Raw genomic sequence first — 23,024 nt, 5'->3', positions numbered from 1 at the left:
ATCAGCTTCCAGCCAAACACGCGGCACTATGCTTTTCCTATACGAACCAATCCAGGCTGTGCGCTTAAGAGTCAAGAGAGGCGAGTAACAGCTGGAGGTCCAAGGCTTGGGAAGCACTTAGCTTACCGAGGAATGGGATCCCGCAGTCGATATACCGATGCCGGGATCCCGAGGGAGGACACAAACCTGGCGTCGATATACCGACAACAGGCATCCCGATGTTCGGACAGTGGTGCGCGATGCCGTCCTCCCGTGCAAGGGGGGGGGGGGGGGGGGGGAGGAGGTTTAGGCAGCAGATGGGGACATAGGGTTAGGGTCCAGGGATGGAAGGCTAGGGTTAGGCACATAGAAGGGGAGGTTAGGGACCGGGAAGAGAGGGTTAGGCACATAGAAGGGGAGGTTAGGGTTCGGCACATAGAAGGGGAGGTTAGGGACCGGGAAGAGAGGGTTAGGCACATAGAGGGGGAGGTTAGGGTTAGGCACATAGAAGGGGAAGTTAGGGTTAGGGACCAGGAAGGGAGGGTTAGGGACAGGCACATAGAAGGGGAGGTTAGGGTTCGGCACCCAGCGGGGAGGGTTAGGTTTAGGCAGTGGGGAAGGAAGAGTTAGGCACCAAGCAAGGAGGGTTTGGCACCACAAGAGAGGGTTAGGGTAGGAAAAAGGTGGGTGAGGGTTAGGAAGATTAATGGGGGGCTGTTGAGATTCTCATGGACGGGATGCCGCTGTCGGTATACTGCCCACCCGCATCCTGTCCATCGGTAACTCATACTGAACCCCAAGGCTTAATACACCTGCATTTCCTGCACTTGGGGAGGAGTCGTCTATGGGCAAAGAAAGTAGAAAGTAACCAAGACTCCAATGATACTGTCGCATGGCATCAGCTGGGTGCGTATTCCCTAAAATAGGGTAGTACCACCCCTTCCTGCTATCTGGGTGCAAATGGCTTCAGACTCCCCACAGACTGGTGAATGGCCAATGTGTCGGTACTGTACGCATAGTGGTGATTGAGGATCATGAGCAGTTGCTTTGATTGGGTTAAAACATAATTGGAGCCTTCTCACAGGATTCTCTGTCTGCCCCTCGGCCACCAGGCACATCAAAGCAGTGTGTGGCCACAATCCCCCCCCCCCCTTCTTTCCCCCTCCTATGAATCAGCCCCTGGCACTGTATACATAAATTAAATGTTTACAAATGAAAGGACGAAGACTTACCGAAGCTGTTTTGCATAGTTGATTTCAATCTCTGTTCTCTCCTTCACAAACTTAATGTATTTTTCCAGCACTTCAATTCCCCACTGTGTATGTTTCTCTAAGTTGTCAAACTGATCCTGTAATAATGTGAGGGAGAAAGAAGAAAGTGAGTGACTGGCTATGTTCTGACGTGCAGCATACAATGAAAACATTCCCAAACTTTCCAAGTGCCAAAACATCCCTGCCAAGAGCACACGTGTATTATACATAACCCCGGGGCCATAAACTGGAAATACATTTAATGGTATTGTAAAGAACATCTGGAAATGTTTAACACCAAATTTAAAGCTAAATATTGTTTATGTATCAGTACCACACACTTTACCATCTCACCTCACTCCTTGTAACTGTGGTAATGCTGTAAAGTCCCTCAATGACAGACCCTCCAACATGACCCGCCCCACTAGGTACAAAATGGTCTGTTCCTGGACTTCCCTATTAATTTATGATTTCCATCACCTGTGTTGAACTAGTTAAATGATAAGAAAGCTGTTTCTTCACAGGTGATGGCAATAATAAATTAAGAGGGAAGTCCAGAAACAGAGCGTTTTGTACCTAGTGGGGCGGGTCATGTTGGAGGGTATGCAATGATCAGAAGACTAAAGCTTTCTGCAGCTATTGTGAGTCCATTGTACTGCCCTGAACTGAAATAAAATGTGTATTGTGTTGTGTTACAATCACTGCTACAGACATGTTCCATCTTGATGAACAATACAAACAACATATTGTAATGGCAAATATTTTAACTGGCCAAAAAAACACAACAGTCAAACGGCTATTTGCTTTAAGACGACCACTGACATTTATCAACAGTCCCTCTTCCACCCTGTGTGGGAACTTAGTGGGGTTCCTCAACATGATCTGCGAAGAGCTACTGGACAGCATAATTTCTCACTATGAAAAGTAGAGCTTTGTTAGATCAGGAGGTGTGTACTTGATGCAGCACCCGACTGGGCAGGAGGAACTGCAAACAACCAATTAGATGCAGCATTCACTTCCTGGTTCTTCTCCAAGTGGACAGGAGTAACTGCGAACAACCAATTAGATGTAGCATTCACTTCCTGGTTCTTCTGCCAGTGGGCAGAAGGAACTGCGAACATACTGTACAATCACATGCAACATTCACTTCCTGGTTCTTCTCCCAGTATTAGAAAGAAGTGTGGTAAGTGTCTTTTCCAACACAGTTTTAAAATTTAAACTGGTTTATTACATAAATATAATAAGGTTATAAACCCCTGGTGATCTGCCTTTCTTTTCCCTGATCATCACTGGGAAAGTGAGTAGATTACTTCTTTTCCCGGCATTGACCACTATCTGATCATTAACACGTGAAACTACATGGTCCAGGGGTACTCATCAGAACAACTTGGGGTTCCATCAATGTTTACTGCCAGAGAGAGGGGTCGGGGATTCTCTCAACAAGGACAACTCTTTTGGAGTAAAATAGTGTGCCAGGTGTACCAGCACACAGCTTAGGGGACATTCACATACAGACCATTATAAAAAAAAAACCCAGCTTGTTGTAGACTACAGCACAAATTTCAGAAACACGTCCTAACAAACTGCGGATACTATCAAGTCAGCAACAGATATACAGCTGACAGGAAAAAGGACAGGGAATAAAAAAAAAAAAAAAAAACTGGTAAAAGACTACGGGGCTGATTAGATTGTTTTTGCATGCGGCTACCACTAGGGGGTGCAAAGCGGAGAAATTCAATTGTTGGTCCGTTTAGACACCCGATAGCCGGTGCAGGAAGAAATGAGCACTAAGGGAGTAATTCCAAGTTGATTGCAGCAGGATTTTTGTTAGCAATTGGGCAAAACCATGTCCACTGCAGGGGAGGCAGATATAACATGTGCAGAGAGAGTTAGATTTGGGTGGGGTGTGTTCAATCTGCAATCTAATTTGCAGTGTAAAAATAAAGCAGCCAATATTTACCCTGCACAGAAATAAAATAACCCACCCAAATCTAACTCTTTCTGCACATATTATATCTGCCTCCCCTGCAGTGCACATGGTTTTGCCCAATTGCTATTAAAAATCCTGCTGCGATCAACTTGGAATTACCCCCTAAGTCGGCACTTAGCACACAAGAGTTTAGATGCCCAAAGCAGGACTTTAGACTGGTTTAGCCGTTTTATGTGGCTAAAACCTGTCAGTTTTGGTGCAACATGTGCAATATGCACGGGAGCCTAAACACAACTGAATTGTGACAGTTGTTTGGGTGTCTAAATAGTCCCATTTAGACGGAAAAAATAGACGTCCAAAACAGAATAGGCCCCGTACATTGGATGTGTGCAAATACGCATTAAATACCGAGAAGTAATTCAACAATCTCAGCCTCTTATTACCTGATCCGCCATGATGAAGAAAAGCACACAAGGTGATTTTTTACTTGGTGTCCATTTTTTATGCAAGAGATGCAACAGTCAGTAACAACAATTTACACTCTAATCTGTATTCATCAATCAATGATGGGTTTATTTTCATGGGAATATGGCAATATTAAGTGAGAAGCTGGGTACACAGTGTCTGACGGGTGCCTCCGATCTGATAAATGCTCCAATCCAACAGAGCGATTATCGGATTGGTGCGCACCTGTACACACTGAACAATTTCTTGCTCAGTGTGTATTTTCTTTTGATCTCTACAACAGGATCGGGAGGTCGGGAACGGGTTCACTATGGCTGGCCGACAGTGTGGCGAGCGCAAATGAGCCCCTTGCGGGCTCGCTGCGCTCGCCGCGCCACACTATTTTATTCTCCCTTTATGGGGGTCGTGGACCCCCACGAGGGAAAATAAGTGTCGGTATGCTGGCTGTCGGGCTCCCGGCGCCAGTATACTGAGCGCCGGGAGCCCGACCGCCGGCATACAGAAGACCACCCCGGGAAGGATATAGTGCAGTGCAAGCACCCGCTGTATCGTTTTAGTATGACCGCTGCAGGAGCGCTTGAAACTGTTTATTGGCTTCTAACACTCCTGCATACACACTATCCAATTGTCGACTGATCAGACAAATAATAGTGTGTACTCAGTTTAACGGATTGTATTCTGACAGAATAGTTCTATTTCGCTCAAAGTAAAAGTTAACTTTGGAATATACTGTAAATTTCCACTTGAATGCACCAATCTCTAATGCGTAGCGTGATACTATCACACCGTCACTTGGTCAGTGGATTTCACATGTGTTTTACTATAGGATTATGCAGTAAGTGGCCATTGACAGGAAAAGTAGATAAAAGAATAAAAGATGCCCACCTAGCGCCCCGCAAGAGAGATTCAAACAATATAACGGCTGAAGGGATCCCGGCTTTCAGGAGACCCGTCTGCCGGGATATCACACATATCCTCAACAGGATGCTAACCCCTTCCTCAGTACCAGCTTACATGAGATTCATCCAATCAGCTTCCAGCCAGGTACCATGCACTGCACTATACCTATTTGAACCAATCCAGACTTTGAACCAGTAACTAGTAGTTATAGCTACATTTAGTGGGGGTTTACTTTATCACGCAGGAACATTTCATGCAGGCAAGTGCATTTACAGATGATCAGAAGCTCATGCAATAAAAACTACACAAAAGCTAACATATGTAATAAAGACCAATCCCCCACTCTCAGGATGTATAGTAGTACATAACCTAGGCATGAACAAACTATTTAGAAGAAAAAACAAAGGTGTCCCTTAATGGGGAGGTTCGTAAAAAGGTAGCAATATAGGATTCATTATACGGACACTTGGGTGTCTATCATCAAATCGACAGTATCTAGGTCGACAATGTTTAGGTCAACAATGTTTAGGTCGACAGTCACTAGGTCGACAGGGGTGGAAGGTTGACAGGTCAAAAGGTCGACATGAGGTTTTTTTTGTTTTGTTTTTGGTGTTGTTTTCTTCATCCAGTGACCGGGAACCCCAATTAGTGCACCGTGTCCGCTCGCCATGCTTCGGGCGCCATGCTTCGGGCAAGGTGCCTCGCTTCGCTCGGCACAGATTACCGTTCCAATCGTAGTCCGCGTGGATCGTTAAGTATGAAAACGTAAAAAAAAAAACATTTTGAAAAACTCATGTTGACCTTCCAACCCTGTCGAACTAGTGACTGTCGACCTATAGTGGTTGACCTAGACAGTGTCGACCTTCAGACCGGATCACCTGACACTAATCTGGGCAGTACGGATGGTGTAATGGTTAGCATTACTGCCTCACAGCACTGAGGTCAATGGCACTACCTGTGCAGAGTTTGTATATTCTCCCTGTACTTGCGTGGGTTTCCTCCGGGTACTCCGGTTTCCTTCTACAATCCAAAAATACACTAGTAGGTTAATTGGCTCCCAGCAAAAAATTAACCCTAGAATGAATGTGTATGCGTGTTCATGTGGTAGGGAATATAGATTGTAAGCTCCACTGGGGCAGGGATCGATGTGAATGGGCACATAGTCTCTGTAAAGCGCTGCGGAATATGTGTGCGCTATATAAATAACTGGTAATAAATAAAATAAATATCTACTCTCCCAGTAAGTCCTGCATCCCATCCACTTTACTAGTGTAGTGGGCGGATACCAGATGGAGTAATTCTAAGCAAATCACATCATCAGAATATTACTTAGCAGGTACACCAAGATTCATCTAGCCCCCCACACACAGAGAGTGAGAATTTGGTGGAGGGAGACAAGGCAATAGCAGATCTCCTAAATAATTATTTTAACTCAGTATTTACTACAGAAGGAGAAGGGAAGGAGCCACAGTTAAGTTGCAAGAACATTCCTAAAAAAAAAATAAGGTAGATGAAAGTACATTTACAGAGGAGAAGGTCCTAACAGAACTTTCAAAACTAAAAGTGTAAAAATCAATGGGGCCAGATGGGATACACCCAAGGATACTAAAAGAGCTAAAAGATGTGCTGGTGGCACCATTAACAGAATTATTTAACCAGTCACTAAATACAGGTGCCATTTCAGAGGACTGGAAAAGAGTGAATGTAGTTCCACTGTACAAAAGTGGAAGCAAGGAAGAAGCAAGTAACTACAGACCAGTAAGCCTTACATCACTAGTAGGGAAAGTAATGGAAAAAACTATTAAAGGAAAGAGTTGTGGAATATCTTAAATCAAACAACTTACAGGATCCAAAACAGCATGGATTTACTGGTGGGAGATCATGCCAAACAAATCTTACTGACTTTTTTGACTCTGTGATGAAAATAGTAGATCAATGGGGAGCTGTAGATGTAGCATATCTAGACTTTAGTAAGGCATTTGACACTGTCCAACATTGCGGACTGCTAAATAAACTTGAAAGCTTCACCCCTGGCCCTTGGGTGGCTGGGGGGGGGGGGAGACCCCTTGATTGAAGGGGTCCCCACTCCCCCAGGGTACCCCGGTCAGGGGTGACTAGTTGTATATTTAATGCCACGGCCGCAGGGCGCTGTATAAAAGTGACCCCCAGCTGTGGCATTATCTGTCCAGCTAGTGGAGCCCGATGCTGGTGTATAAAATACGGGGGACCCCTACTCTTTTTGTCCCCCGTATTTTTTGCACCAGCACCAGGCGCAGAGCCCGGTGCTGGTTTTAAAAATACGGGGGATCCCCTGTCATTTTTCCCCCCCGGATTTTTAGAACCAGGACCGGCTCGAAGAGCCCGAGGCTGGTTATGCTTTGGAGGGGGGACCCCACGCCATTTTTTTTCGGGTTTTACCCGTTTTTAAAAAACCGGATCAAAATCCGTCAAATCGGCCGTTTTTCGGCCGCGGGACTGTCGAATCCGTTTTTTATTGCATATGGTCAATTTCGGCACCCACTTGCCGAAATTAGCCTGTCGAATTGTATCGAGTTGAAAAACGGCCGATAATTTGCCGCGATTCGCCGCTAATTGCATATACCCCATAGACTGTAAAGCAATTTAAACATGCTTGGGATAGGCATAGGAATATCCTTACAAAGAATTAAGGTTCAAAAAGGGTTGAGATTACCTAAAAAGTAAAAAAAAAAAAAAAGGGGCAGACTAGATGGGCCAAGTGGTTCTCATCTGCCGTCAAATTCTATGTTTCTATGTATATACACACACAGGGTGATTCAAAAGCCGCAGTACACCTTTTTGTTTCGAAAACTGTGCAGGAAATGAAAAAACTGAATACTCGAAGTCAGTTTATGCAAATGGAAAGGGGGTCGTGTAACATGTCAAACAACATTAGAATTTGCTGTAAAGTTTATTGCTGCAAACAGATCTGAAATAGCAATTATGGTTGAAAAGTTACAACACTTTTTTTGTTGCAGGTAACTGAAGATGGCTTTGACAAAAGAGTAGAGAATTTAGGTCACTTTGATGTCTGGAGAATGAAGATTCCATGTCATATCTGCAGATTTTAACAACCGGCACCCAGAAAGACCTCCAATTTCACATAACACTGTCAGGTGCCTAATTTCTAAATTCAGAGAAACTGGGACTGTGGCTGACAAGTCACTGAGTGGTTGTCCAAAAAGTGCTTCTGATGAGACAACCTCAACGATGGTTTTGGCATCCTTCGTGAAGAGCCCACAACGCAGCACAACGCCCACACATTAAATGACTGTCCTTTATGGAGAACAGTTCAGCCTGTAATTCCAACAAAAAAAGTGTTGTTTGATGCCAATGTTTGGTACATACCCTAAAAGATAGCCCACCTCACCCATACCTTACTGGAGTATTCAGTTTTCCCATTTCCTGCACAGTTTTTGAAACAAAAGGGTGTACTGCAACTTTTGAATCACGATAGATAGATAGATAGATAGATAGATAGATAGATAGATAGATAGATAGATGGATAGATAGATGGATAGATGTGTGGGGAAAGCAAAGAGGCGTAGAGAAGAAGGCACTTACAAGCCCATGTTGGACTACTGGGTATATTATGGAAATATCAAGGTGTCGGCAGCAGTAAGGGTAAGAGGGGGTATCAAGTTATTTTATAGGTGTTGTCTTGTATTTTATTTTGTACATCTTAATTATAAGCTGTCACTTGACAAGAGGTATGAGAGCTGTCTAGGAAGTCTCTCCCATCCCAGCCGGAACACCCCTGCTGCTCGGACAGGTCTCTTCCTCCGTGGTTGCAGATGTCCTGAGCATCCGGAAGAAAATCACTAGCTGATGAATGGGCACTACGTCTGACAGTCCCCGAGTCACAAAAGGCCCGCCAGTCCCCAGGTCACAAAAGGCCTGCCGTACAGGAGAAAGTATAGCGTGAGAAGGTGCTGTAGGGAAGACAATGGGAGCCACGACAACGGCAAGCGTCTCTGACATGACACCTGCCAGAGAAGTGGTGCCTGTATAATTAACAAGCATTTTTTATTCTAAATTAAAACAATGCATGTCCCAGTGCACCTTTCAATGTTTGGTACATTATTTGATGTAATTATTTCGGTCAAACCTATTATAAGTGGGACTCAGATGATGTCTTGGACAATTTGCTGGCCACACGTTTTTCATCTTCTGATAAATAATATACTTTCTTTTCTAATGTATACAAATGTAGACCGTAATAAAATCTGATAAATAATTAGTTGGCAGTACACAATGACAAAACATGTTACTTCCTCACACCTACAGTACTCATGCAGAGCTGCCCTTGTCCAACTGCTCCATAATGATTTCATAAAACTTATCCTGACCATTACCCTAGCCTTTATAACTCTCCGTGTACGGGCCCTCTCCAGCCTCTGTATTATGTAATGTCTGTGTACGGCTTCAAGAACCGCTGGTGGATACAGATAATAATGGCACATTTCACTATACAGCAACACACATCTCCCCTAATATCGTCAGCCACAGAATAAACAGAACGCACCACTATAAAACGTACAGATTAGAAGCCATGTGTAATGAGTGTTTTACTGGAACCTGACTGTGACACTAAAATATTTCCCACCACCCACATCTTAGCTCACAATGACTCAGACCCATTAGCTTAGCTTATTTAAAAAGAATGCATTCAAAAGAATCGCTGGCCATTGAGCCCAGGCCAAAATCAGCTCACTTGAGGCTTCCCATCAGAGCCAGCGATGACCTACACTGTGTCCTCAGGGACAGGAAGCGATTCGTAACCTAGATTTCTTGCATTAAATCTATGCAATAATAGCTGAGCAGCCAATCAGCTAATTTGTTTTGAAGGAACATTACATTTTGTAGAGGTTGTCTTGCTGAGTACATCAAGGGTTTTATATAGGAGAAATGCTTTGTTCAATGTTATGCGATGGCAAATGCACACATGGCTTTGTGTCAGGGGTCAACAACCCCCGAGACAGTTTAAGTGGCACGGCAAAGGTTCAGAAGATTTTTCAACTACTGTAGAACCAATATGTACATTTCAGACTTAATTCCAGGCCTAGATATGTCATAATGTAATAGAGCAATTACTGGTATATCTATGAGCTTGGTTTGTTGTACTGGTCTTGCTGGCTGCCACTATATTTGATCTTACTGCTCTCACTACTTCCCCCAACTTTATATTTACATATATACATACTATATGACACAGAGGGGGAGGGGGGCAATTCAACTGCTTCTCCCCGTAAGCCACAGGGGTAGACACATTTCACCTCGCAGACCCCCATGCTGGCGCACAAAAGGCACTTTTTGCATCCCGTCCAGCACTTTGCTCGTGTTTAGCCATTTAACGCAGCTAATCCCGGCCTGTCTGGCGGAAAAAAAACATTGAATGTCGCACCAACCACCATACCTCCGATCTCACATCACTTTAGACAGGAGATTGGACATAATAAACAATTGAATCCAGGAGCTTAACAAAATTTTCACTGCCACATTGACAGCAAAATCGATTTTTGCTAATATGATCACTAGAGGCGCTCTTCCAATGGGAGTCTATGGGGGAACTCAATTGTTTTCTGGGCCGATAAGTAATGAGCATCCATTGAAGCCATTCAATTTTCTGCCGACGGGTGGGAATGCATTACTTATAGCGCTCAAATGCACTGGATTTAGCCACATAAAGCAGATAAACACATCGAAAATCCTGGTTAGCATGCCGAAAAGATGGAATTTTCAATGGTTTCTGATCGCCACCTCAAGAAGCGGCGAGCAGACATCATGCACGCACACCCATCAACAGAAACAATTGGCGCCTATTACATGCACAAAAAAACAACTGAATTCCCCCAATGGTTCAAGATTTATTATTCCTTAGGCAGGAAACAAAATGGCTGCTCCAAATCATGACAGAGAGGTATAAATCTTTAATTAACAATACTTCCAGAATTTAAATCGAGTAGGGCTACCAAGGCAGTGCAAACTTCACTGTACTGTATAAGAACCAAATATCCAATCAGCTCCTGCATTCGTTCATGCAAAAAAAAAAAAAAAAAAAAAGGTATGCTGGAGTCCTGCATTCAATACACAGAACTACCCGCCCCAAGTATTTAAGATGCAGACCTCCAGCAGCAAAAATAGGCTTTCTACTAAAAAAACATGTGATCCAGCAGTAGTAGTTAGTACAAGACCAGAGGAGAGATCCAACACAGGAGGGTGAGCAGGGGAAACCAATGAAGCGGAGGATCCCCAAGTGGTCATCCCTAAAAAGCTTGAAATCCAATGTTACAGTAATGAGCACTTTGTTAAAAGGGACTGACTCAGGCAAGTGGAACTAGTGTGCATAGAGGCAGTGTGGTACCAATGTAGACACATACCATGTACATTAACAAGAGACATGGGTTTTGTATATTATGTCTACATTCATCATGTCAACGTCCATAAAGTTGACAGGAGAATGTGTGCATGGGTATGTCGACATTGAATATGTCGACGTGCTTAATGGTGACACTCAGCATGTTGGCACTGATGTAATGTTGACACGGTTGATGTGTCAACAGTGTCATTTTGATGCAAGTTCATCTCTAACCATAAGTATGATGCAATGTCAACATTCTATGTCGGCATCATGGATGTCAACATTCTGGTTTCAGTAATATGAATGTTGACATTGTAATACTTGGCTTGCTGACTGTATCGCAAGAGACAAGACTTATGATTAGCACAGGGAATTCCATGCAACACTACTAACTCATCTCATTTTATATTCCGTTGGAAGTAGTTAGCCCTTTAGCCAAGCCAACCACTTACCTAATATTTCTCGGATGACATTTTCTGCAGTGTCGGAAATTGTCACCTGGGTCAAGATGATGGGGGTTACAGTTTAGAACCACCTGGGAGTATTGAAAATGGTCAACCTCAAATCTATATATGAAATGAAACCATGAAAAGGAGACTGGGTTTATAAGAGCTGCGGTCGCTGATTAGCTATAGCCTCAAATAAAACGAAAACAGCTGTCGGGATTACACATCTGCTGCATTGAGAAAAACAGAATTTGTTATTTAGATCCAAGGGAGTAGACAGGAATCAGTGAATAAACTACCTCTCGCTCAAGCCAACTGGATGCTCAGAGCGACTTGGAAGCCAAAACCAAGAGCTGAAATAAACAGCGCTGCAGCACAATGCAAAATCTAAACTGAAAAGTCTGATAAGGGGAAAACCACAACACATTTAATCAGTAGGAGTTTCCTAATGTAAATCAATGCACTGTCCAAGCCTTTACATACTGACCTGCTGCATTCACTTTATGTATGAACACCAAGAGAACTCACTAAAATAAAACAAAGCTAATCTAAAAAGCATATGGTTAGTCACAAACATAGGTCTACACTTTTAATCAGCAAAAGATAATCAAAGAAATGTTAATCTGAAACAGATATAATATCAGTCATAGGGGGAGATTCAAATGTTTGAAAAGTCAGTTGGGTGTCTGTTTTTTCTTATCTAATACAGTGGTTCCCAAACTTTTTGGAATCACGGTGCCCTAGTGCATCAGAATTTTTTTCACGGCACCTCCAGGCCAAAAGCTTCTTATTGAGAAATTTAGAAAGAAATATTAAATGAAGTAAATTGTGTTTATATATGTCATCCATAATTTAAATTGTGTGGTGAGGGGCAAGATGTGCTTCTGTTTGTCCACATATGTAATGATTAGCAACCACCAGCACTGGTTTTGCCGGTTACATTGACCATAAATAATTTTAATTGGTCCTGGTCCACCAATTCAAGGCACCTCTACATGTGTCCCGAGGCACCCCAGGGAGCCTAGGCACACAGTTTCGGAACCACTGATCTAATAGACAGGAAAAAACAGACACCCAACCGACTTTTCAAACATTTGAATCTGAATGAGTGAGAGTGTAAAGGGAGATAAGGTCAGATATGTAAATAGAGAGGAATGGGGGAGGGCTTTATAAGTGAATGTGAGAAGCTTGAATTGGATTCTGAAGGGGAAGAGGAGCCAGTGTAGGGTTTGTAAGAGAGGAGAGGTGGACGTAGTACGTTTTGGAGAGGAAGATGAGCCAGGCAGCAGCACTGAAGATACATACCTCCCAACTGTCCTGCTTTTTTTTGGGACTGTTTCACTGTCCCATCCGATAGAGCGCTGGGCATACCCCTATAATGAAGAAAACGGGAGGCGTGGCTCGCACCATTCCCGTGAAGCCACACCCCTTCTCGGCCGTCTGTGTGCAGGAGTCCCACACCTGGATCTCCTTAAGGTGGGAGATATGAGGATAGACTGGAGTGGAGAGAGGTGGTAGTCAGGGAGGCCAGATAGGAGGAGATTACAGTAGTCCAGTCTGGAGATGACCAGTGAGCGCATGGGGGTCTTAGTAGCATTCTGGGTGAGTAGGACCTCTTCTTTTTTGTTACTCTTACATTTTGAGAAAGGGGTTAAATTCCCCAAAACGTCGATGATGTTATCTCTTTGATTAATACACTGACATTATACCAGACCCTGAGTGCCACAGTTCTTTGCTCTTTCTGTATCCAAACTTCGCTGAGGGCACGCTGTTATCTAAGGGAGTGCTGGGCTGTTTGTTCCAGTATATGTATATATATATATATATATATATATATATACACATATACATATATATACACATATACACATATACATATATACACACACACGCACATACATACACACACACACACACACACACACACATACACACACAGTATATATACTGTATATACACATACATATATACATACATACATACAAGTGTTGCATATCAAATGAATCAGTGCAGTCTAAGTGGTTCTGTCGTATTGCCATAAATACACATATTCAAGTGAAAAAGACACTAAGCGCAAGCAGTCGCACGGGACCTGGCTTGGCGAGCAGGGTCATTTAGCACGACTGCGGGAATAGTGTATGAGGACACATTTGTACTTCAGTTTGTGCATCCACCCATTATATCTTCAGTTTGTGCATCCACCCATTATATCATCACTTTATTATGTTCCACAGTGAAACATTACAAAACTTGCCAAATAAGGCCACATTTTAAACTTTGTGAAAAAAGTACTAAGAGCAAGAGCCTAGATGACAAGTAAAAGGTTTTTTTTTTGGTAGAACTCTCTAATACCCCTTTCACATCGCACAAATAACCCGGTATCGACACGGCATATTGCCTTGTCGACACGGGTCAGTGTGCGATGTGAAAGCACTTTGCCGGAATTAGCGGGTCGCCTGACCCGGTAATTCAACCCGGTATAAAAGAAGGATTATACCCGGGTTGAATACCGGGTCAGGTGCAGTGTGAATGGGAGCCGCGTCGATGCAACACGGTTCCCATTCACAGCGTAGGGAGAGGCGGCGCAGGAGATGAGCTCATCTCCCAGCGCCGCCTCCACCCCGCCCCCGCTGCTATGGCAACCGACCCGGTATATTGTCGGGTCGGAAAGCCAGCAGAGGGGAGCAAATGCCGGATCCCACCCGGTAAGTACACGTTTCTTTTACCAGGTGGGATCCGGCATTTGCGATCTGAATGCGGTATCAGAGAACAGAAAATGAATTTTAGAACATAAAAACATAGGGCCTACATATAATAGGATTGACCCTGTAATATTCTCTGTGTGAGAGATCTAAAGGAGAACAAAAAAAAGAAAAAAAAACACAACCCTCTCAAAAGTGTCCCTTACAAAAAATAAGAATTTACTCACCGGTAATTCTATTTCTCGTAGTCCGTAGTGGATGCTGGGAACTCCGTAAGGACCATGGGGAATAGCGGCTCCGCAGGAGACTGGGCACAACTAAGAAAGATTTAGGACTACCTGGTGTGCTCTGGCTCCTCCCTCTATGCCCCTCCTCCAGACCTCAGTTAGGATACTGTGCCCGGAAGAGCTGACACAATAAGGAAAGGATTTTGGAATCCCGGGTAAGACTCATACCAGCCACACCAATCACACCGTATAACTCGTGATACTATACCCAGTTAACAGTATGAAAAATAACTGAGCCTCACAACAGATGGCTCTAAACAATAACCCTTTAGTTAGGCAATAACTATATACAAGTATTGCAGACAATCCGCACTTGGGATGGGCGCCCAGCATCCACTACGGACTACGAGAAATAGAATTACCTGTGAGTAAATTCTTATTTTCTCTGACGTCCTAGTGGATGCTGGGAACTCCGTAAGGACCATGTGGATTATACCAAAGCTCCCAAACGGGCGGGAGAGTGCGGATGACTCTGCAGCACCGAATGAGCAAAAGCAAGGTCCTCCTCAGCCAGGGTATCAAACTTGTAGAACTTGGCAAACGTGTTTGAACCCGACCAAGTAGCAGCTCGGCAAAGTTGTAAAGCCGAGACCCCTCGGGCAGCCGCCCAAGTAGAGCCCACTTTCCTCGTGGAATGGGCTTTTACAGATTTAGGATGCGGCAGTCCAGCCGCAGAATGTGCAAGTTGAATCGTACTACAGATCCAGCGAGCAATAGGCTGCTTTGAAGCAGGAGCACCCAGCTTGTTGGGCGCATACAGGATAAATAGCGAGTCAGTTTTCCTGACTCCCGCCGTCCTGGAAACATAGATTTTCAGGGCCCTGACTACATCCAGCAACTTGGAATCCTCCAAGTCCTTAGTAGCCGCAGGCACCACAATAGGTTGGTTCAAATGAAAAGCAGATACCACCTTAGGAAGAAATTGGGGACGAGTCCTCAATTCTGCCCTATCCATATGGAAAATCAGATAAGGGCTTTTACATGACAAAGCCGCCAATTCTGACACACTCCTGGCCGAAGCCAAGGCCAACAGCATGACCACTTTCCACGTGAGATATTTTAGTTCCACGGTTTTAAGTGGCTCAAACCAATGTGACTTAAGGAAATCCAACACCACGTTGAGATCCCAAGGTGCCACTGGAGGCACAAAAGGGGGCTGAATATGCAGCACTCCTTTAACAAACGTCTGAACTTCAGGCAGTGAAGCCAGTTCTTTTTGGAAGAAAATCGACAGAGCCGAAATCTGGACCTTAATGGTACCTAATTTGAGGCCCATAGTCACCCCTGACTGTAGGAAGTGCAGAAAACGACCCAGCTGAAATTCCTCCGTTGGGGCCCTTCTGGCCTCACACCACGCAACATATTTTCGCCATATGCGGCGATAATGGTTTGCGGTCACCTCCTTCCTAGCTTTAATCAGCGTAGGGATGACTTCCTCCGGAATGCCCTTTTCCTTCAGGATCCGGCGTTCAACCGCCATGCCGTCAAACGCAGTCGCGGTAAGTCTTGGAACAGACAGGGCCCCTGCTGCAGCAGGTCCTGTCTGAGCGGCAGAGGCCATGGGTCCTCTGAGATCATTTCTTGAAGTTCTGGGTACCAAGCTCTTCTTGGCCAATCCGGAACCACAAGTATAGTTCTTACTCCTCTCCTTCTTATTATTCTCAGTACCTTGGGTATGAGAGGCAGAGGAGGGAACACATAAACCGACTGGTACACCCACGGTGTCACTAGAGCGTCCACAGCTATCGCCTGAGGGTCCCTTGACCTGGCGCAATATCTTTTTAGCTTTTTGTTGAGGCGGGACGCCATCATGTCCACCTGTGGCCTTTCCCAACGGTGTACAATCATTTGGAAGACTTCTGGATGAAGTCCCCACTCTCCCGGGTGGAGGTCGTGCCTGCTGAGGAAGTCTGCTTCCCAGTTGTCCACTCCCGGAATGAACACTGCTGACAGTGCTAACACATGATTTTCCGCCCATCGGAGAATCCTTGTGGCTTCTGCCATCGCCATCCTGCTTCTTGTGCCGCCCTGACGATTTACATGGGCGACCGCCGTGATGTTGTCTGACTGTATCAGCACCGGCTGGTGTTGAAGCAGGGGTCTTGCCTGACTTAGGGCATTGTAAATGGCCCTTAGTTCCAGAATATTTATGTGTAGGGAAGTCTCCTGACTTGTCCATAGACCTTGGAAGTTTCTTCCCTGTGTGACTGCCCCCCAACCTCGAAGGCTGGCATCCGTGGTCACCAGGATCCAGTCCTGTATGCCGAATCTGCGGCCCTCTAGAAGATGAGCACTCTGCAGCCACCACAGTAGCGACACCCTGGCCCTTGGAGACAGGGTTATCAGCCGATGCATCTGAAGATGCGACCCGGACCACTTGTCCAACAGATCCCACTGAAAGATCCTTGCATGGAACCTTCCGAATGGAATTGCTTCGTAAGAAGCCACCATCTTTCCCAGGACTCGCGTGCAGTGGTGCACCGACACCTGTTTTGGTTTTAGGAGGTCTCTGACTAGAGACGAAAACTCCTTGGCCTTCTCCTCCGGCAGAAACACTTTTTTTCTGTTCTGTGTCCAGAATCATCCCCAGGAACAGTAGACGCGTTGTAGGAACCAGCTGCGACTTTGGAATATTCAGGATCCAGCCGTGCTGTTGTAGCACTTCCCGAGCTAGTGCTACACCGATCAAGAACTGTTCCCTGGACCTCGCCTTTATAAGGAGATCGTCCAAGTACGGGATAATTAAAACTCCCTTTTTCCGAAGGAGTATCATCATTTCGGCCATTACCTTGGTAAATACCCTCGGTGCCGTGGACAGACCAAACGGCAACGTCTGGAATTGGTAATGACAGTCCTGTACCACAAATCTGAGGTACTCCTGGTGAGGAGGGTAAATGGGGACATGCAGGTAAGCATCCTTTATGTCCAGTGACACCATGTAATCCCCCTCGTCCAGGCTTGCAATAACCTGAGCGATTCCATCTTGAACTTGAACCTTCTTATATAAGTGTTCAAAGATTTAAAATTTTAACATTGTGGAATAGTAACCCCGTCCTTGTTGAAGGAGGGGCACCTTGATTATCACCTGCTGAGAATACAGCTTGTGAATCGCCTCCAGCACTGCCTCCCTGTCCGGGGGAGCTGTCGGCAAGGCAGATTTGAGGAAACGGCGAGGGGGAGACGTCTCGAATTCCAGCTTGTACCCCTGAGATACTACCTGTAGAATCCAGGGATCCACCCGTGAACGAGCCCACTGGTTGCTGAAGTTCTTGAGACGGGCGCCCACCGTACCTGGCTCCGCCTGTGGAGCCCCAGCGTCATGCGGTGGACTTAGAGGAAGCGGGGGAGGACTTTTGTTCCTGGGAACTGGCTGTATGTTGCAGCTTTTTCCCTCTACCCCTGCCTCTGGGCAGAAAGGACGCGCCTCTAACCCGCTTGCCTTTCTGGGGCCGAAAGGACTGTACCTGATAATACGGTGCTTCATTGGCTGTGAGGGAACATGGGGTAAAAATGCTGACTTCCCAGCTGTTGCTGTGGAAACGAGGTCCGAGAGACCATCCCCAAACAACTCCTCACCCTTGTAAGGCAAAACTTCCATGTGCCTTTTAGAATCTGCATCTCCTGTCCACTGCCGAGTCCACAATCCTCTCCTGGCAGAAATGGACATTGCGTTTATTTTAGATGCCAGCCGGCAAATATCCCTCTGTGCATCTCTCATGTATAAGACAGCGTCTTTAATATGCTCTACGGTTAGCAATATAGTGTCTCTGTCTAGGGAATCAATGTTTTCAGACAGGGAATCTGACCACGCAGCTGCAGCACTGCACATCCATGCTGAAGCAATAGCCGGTCTCAGTAGAATTCCTGAGTGTGTATATACAGACTTCAGGATAGCCTCCTGCTTCCTATCAGCAGGTTCCTTTAGGGCGGCCGTGTCTGGAGACGGTAGTGCCACCTTCTTTGACAGGCGTGTGAGCGCTTTATCCACCCTAGGGGATGTCTCCCAACGTGACCTATCCTCTGGCGGGAAAGGGTACGCCATTAGTAACTTTTTAGAAATTACCAGTTTCTTATCGGGGGAAGCCCACGCTTCTTCACATACTTCATTTAATTCATCAGAAGGGGGAAAAACCACTGGTAGTTTTTTCTCCCCAAACATAATACCCTTTTTTGTGGTACCTGGGGTAATATCAGAAATGTGCAACACATTCTTCATTGCCGTAATCATGTAACGGGTGGCTCTATTGGAATGTACACTAGTCTCATCATCGTCGACACTGGAGTCAGTATCCGTGTCGACATCTTTGTCTGCCATCTGAGGTAGTGGGCGTTTTAGAGCCCCTGATGGCTTTTGAGACGCCTGGGCAGACACGAGCTGAGAAGCCGGCTGTCCCACATCTCCTATGTCGTCAAACCTTTTATGTAAGGAGTTGACACTGTCACGTAATTCCTTCCACATGTCCATCCATTCAGGAGTCGACCCCGCAGGGGGTGACATCACATTTATCGGCCCCTGCTCCGCCTCCACATAAGCCTCCTCATCAAACATGTCGACACAGCCGTACCGACACACCGCACACACACAGGGAATGCTCTGAACGAGGACAGGACCCCACAAAGTCCTTTGGGGAGACAGAGAGAGAGTATGCCAGCACACACCAGAGCGCTATATAATGCAGGGATTACCCTATAACTATACACACTACACAAGTGATTTTTCCCTATAGCAGCTATATATATATTATATGCGCCTAAATTTAGTGCCCCCCCTCTCTTTTTTACCCTATGTAGTCTGGAAACTGCAGGGGAGAGCCTTGGGAGCGTCCTTCCAGCGGAGCTGTGAGGGAAAATGGCGCCAGTGTGCTGAGGGAGATAGCCCCGCCCCTTTTCCGGCTGACTTCTCCTGCTTTTTTAAATGTATATTTGGCAGGGGTATTTTACACATATATAGTCTTTATGACTATATTATTTGGTATTTGCCAGCAAGGTACTCTTATTGCAGCCCAGGGCGCCCCCCCCCCAGCGCCCTGCACCCATCAGTGACCGGAGTGTGTGGTGTGCATGGGGAGCAATGGCGCACAGCTGCAGTGCTGTGCGCTACCTTGATGAAGACCGAAGTCTTCTGCCGCCGATTTCCAGGAACGTCTTCTTGCTTCTGGCTCTGTAAGGGGGATGGCGGCGCGGCTCCGGGACCGGACGACCGAGGCTGGGCCTGTATTCGATCCCTCTGGAGCTAATGGTGTCCAGTAGCCTAGAAGCCCAAGCTAGCTGCAAGCAGGTAGGTTTGCTTCTCTCCCCTTAGTCCCACGTAGCAGTGAGTCTGTTGCCAGCAGATCTCACTGAAATAAAAAAACCTAAAATATTCTTTCTTTTCTAGGATCTCAGGAGAGCCCCTAGTGTGCATCCAGCTCGGCCGGGCACAAAATTCTAACAGAGGTCTGGAGGAGGGGCATAGAGGGAGGAGCCAGTGCACACCAGGTAGTCCTAAATCTTTCTTAGTTGTGCCCAGTCTCCTGCGGAGCCGCTATTCCCCATGGTCCTTACGGAGTTCCCAGCATCCACTAGGACGTCAGAGAAACAAACGTGTTCTATTTGGAAGATCTACACTGTCTAGACAGACAAGGTCAATAGGTCAACACCATATCGTCGACATGCATTACCTTTTGTACCTGTCAGCCATATGGTGTCAAGGGATGCGGTCAAGATGCCGAATGTCGTGATCCCGGCAGTCGGAATGCCGATGCCGGAATCCCGACAGCAGGTAGAATGCGGATGACAGAATCCTGATAGCCGGCATCTCGACTGTAAGTATAGTGGGCGGGTTAGGGTTAAGGGGGGGGTTAGGTTTAGGTGCCAGCCACGGGGGTTAGGGTTAGGCTGCATAGGGCGGGGGTGGCTAGGGGAAAGGGGTGAACAGTCTTACCTCCCCCTGTCGGGATTTACACTATCGGGATGCCGGCATCAGTATTTTGACCGTCGGCATCACATCAGCTGGGATATCATACTGAGGGGCAGATTTATTAAGCCTGGTGAAGTGATAAAGTGGAAGGTGATAAAGCACCAGCCAATCAGCTCCTAACTTCCATGTTGTAGGCTGGGTTTGAAAAATGACAGTTAGGAGCCGATTGGCTGGTGCTTTATCACCTTCCACTTTATCACTTCACCAGGCTTAATAAATCTGCCCCTGAATCCGGTGTCGACCTATTCACTATCTAACTAGACAGTGTATGTAGATCCATCTCCCACATACCTTTTATTTCTATCAGTCAGGACAGACCTTTCTAGTGCCAGTACAGTGAATTTATGGGCTGTGTTAATGTCTTAAAAATATCTGCCGGATACTATTTTGTGAACGCACCAATTCATTGTTATTCCACTAAAATACTATTTTCTCATGGTTTCCCCAGCAACAGTGTGCCTAAGCTCTGACTGATGTACGGGACTCCACTATCAGACGCGTGGGCTGCAGAAGCCATAACAGAAAGCTCCGCTTCAGTTCATACATTAGAGTTCCTGTAAGTGCAGCTTTATGTAGCTTGCAGCGAGCTTTATAGAGCCTTAAAGAAGGTGTCAATCCAAAAAGAGGAAAGAAAATGTACTTATATCCAAAGCTGACCAGAATGTACTTATATCCAAAGCTGACCAATATAGTTTGTAACGCGTTCATTTTTAATATTGCCAGGTCGGTGTAAATGTGTTATAAGGCTTGTTGGGTCATGAAGGCAAATTAAAGCCCCGTACACACAGGGAGATGTGTGCAGAGCGATCTAGCACAGAACGCTCAGCACACATTTCTCCCCCCGCTCAGCACGATGTGTGCTGAGCGAGGGGTGGGGGGGGGGACGCTCATTTCACACAGCGCTGAAATGAGCAATCTAACTAGATTTGGCATGCATGCAGGCCAATCTAGTACCGGCAATAGCAACGCACGGGGCCGTGCATCGCTATCAGCATACACGCAGAGAGTCCGTGCTTTATTTCTTAGCAATCTCTCCGTGAGTACCCCCTTAAATGCATGCATGCAAAATCTAGTTAGAACACTCATTTTAACGATGGGTGAAATGAGCGGCCCTCCGTCCGTCACCCCCCTCGCTCAGCACACATCGTGCTGAGTGCTGAGCAGGGGGGAGAGATGTGTGCTGAGCGGTCTGTGCTAGATCGCTCAGCACACATCTCCCCCGTGTGTATGGGGCTTTATATAGACTGGAAGGCCAGACTAGGCTCTCAATGACCCATTCCATTTGGAAAAGAAAAAAAAAAAAAGATTAAGCATTCTACTATTTGTTTATGACAAACATGCATTAAATCAATAAAATAAAGCATTTTTCCCTATGCACACCCTGAGATGGGGAGAATGATAAAAGCACTGTGCACCACTGCAAAGCTTTTTACATAGGGCTGCCACACACGGAGGCCCCTGGGCTCCTTATATATGGAGAAACTCCATCTCCGACAAGTAGATTGCTTGTCAGTATCATACTGGAGTTTTGCACTGGGAAAGGGCTGGCACTCCATTAACTGCACCTTTCTCATGGCAAAATGATCTCACGCATTTACGTAGAGAAAAATTATAATAAAAGTTCTTTCTAATGCTAAAAAAAAAAAAAAAATTTACAATTTGTGTTGAAAATGTATAAAATATTTTATTGCGCATATTAGCAGTCAATGCTGAATGTAGCTACTGTATACTGGACCATCCTTATCGTTCCGATAGAACACAAACACACAGCATATAAAAGATGCAGAACAGTAACTACTGAATTTACAGACACAGGTTCTGTGGTGGATTAAAACCAGGTGAAATGGAGTCTTGAAGTCAGCCAGCCACAGAACCTGTGTAATTAATATGTGTCCAGAATTAAAGGGATGAGGTGGCAACGCTAGCTGGGACTATGCTGAGAATGCCCCACTTTCCTATACAGGAATTTAAACATTTCAGAGACCATTAAATAAATGTGATCATCTCGCAACCACTAATTGGAAGCTTCTAAGATATGAAGATCCAAGCTCATTAATCATCATCTGGCCACAGAGTCTGGAGCAGATGCCAGTTTAGCTGCAGCCTGTATGTGCATATTTAAGCTGGCAAATACCAGAGATTTGTTTGCAAAGCACAGAAACAGAAATTGTACAAATGACTTTTTGTTTTGTAGCAATAAAATGACATTGCCTCACAATTAAGGATGGATGTGGCAGATAATACCGCTTTATGTATTTGCAGACAGATAATGGGGGCGGGGAGTTAATTCGCCTTATATGACATATTACTTTTGTGTTAGCAGTTGGCAACCTAACAGTTTTCTTTCATCTTCATGAATAATACAAGGCTCTTCAAACATGTATTGTGCGGATGAACAATTCGGAGATAAAAGCTGTGCGTGGTAGGGTTTTCCGTTCTGGAACACTTTACTTCGGGAATCCACTTTCTATGTGACACACTAGGACACAAGCAAAAAGACAAACAGATGCGGTTCACGGGCCGGAAACACGGAGGTCCGCGTGCGTTCCAGCACCCACGGCCGGGGACTATCCATAAACTATTATGTTTGAAAAACATCAAATACAGTAAATCTATATTTTATTATGCCTCTGAGTCTTAATGTAATTAGTACAGGTTGAGTATCCCTTATCCAAAATGCTTGGGACCAGAGGTATTTTGGATATCGGATTTTTCCGTATTTTGGAA

The 23,024-nt window shown here is 45.4% G+C and overlaps 1 protein-coding gene across 15 annotated transcripts in view; it reads right to left on the bottom strand.

Annotated features, from left to right (window-relative positions):
* Positions 1-23,024, bottom strand: part of FNBP1 (formin binding protein 1) — a 390,370-nt gene that overhangs the window by 265,017 nt on the left and 102,329 nt on the right. For all 15 annotated transcript variants that reach the window (XM_063936685.1, XM_063936686.1, XM_063936688.1 and 12 more), the window contains exon 2: positions 1,212-1,327. In XM_063936685.1, the coding sequence (XP_063792755.1) occupies positions 1,212-1,327 (116 nt within the window). The remainder of the gene's footprint in view (positions 1-1,211; positions 1,328-23,024) is intronic.

This window comes from Pseudophryne corroboree, chromosome 8, assembly GCF_028390025.1.
Source record: "Pseudophryne corroboree isolate aPseCor3 chromosome 8, aPseCor3.hap2, whole genome shotgun sequence".
NCBI lineage: Eukaryota > Metazoa > Chordata > Amphibia > Anura > Myobatrachidae > Pseudophryne > Pseudophryne corroboree.
This window is presented reverse-complemented; position numbering and strand designations above follow the sequence as displayed.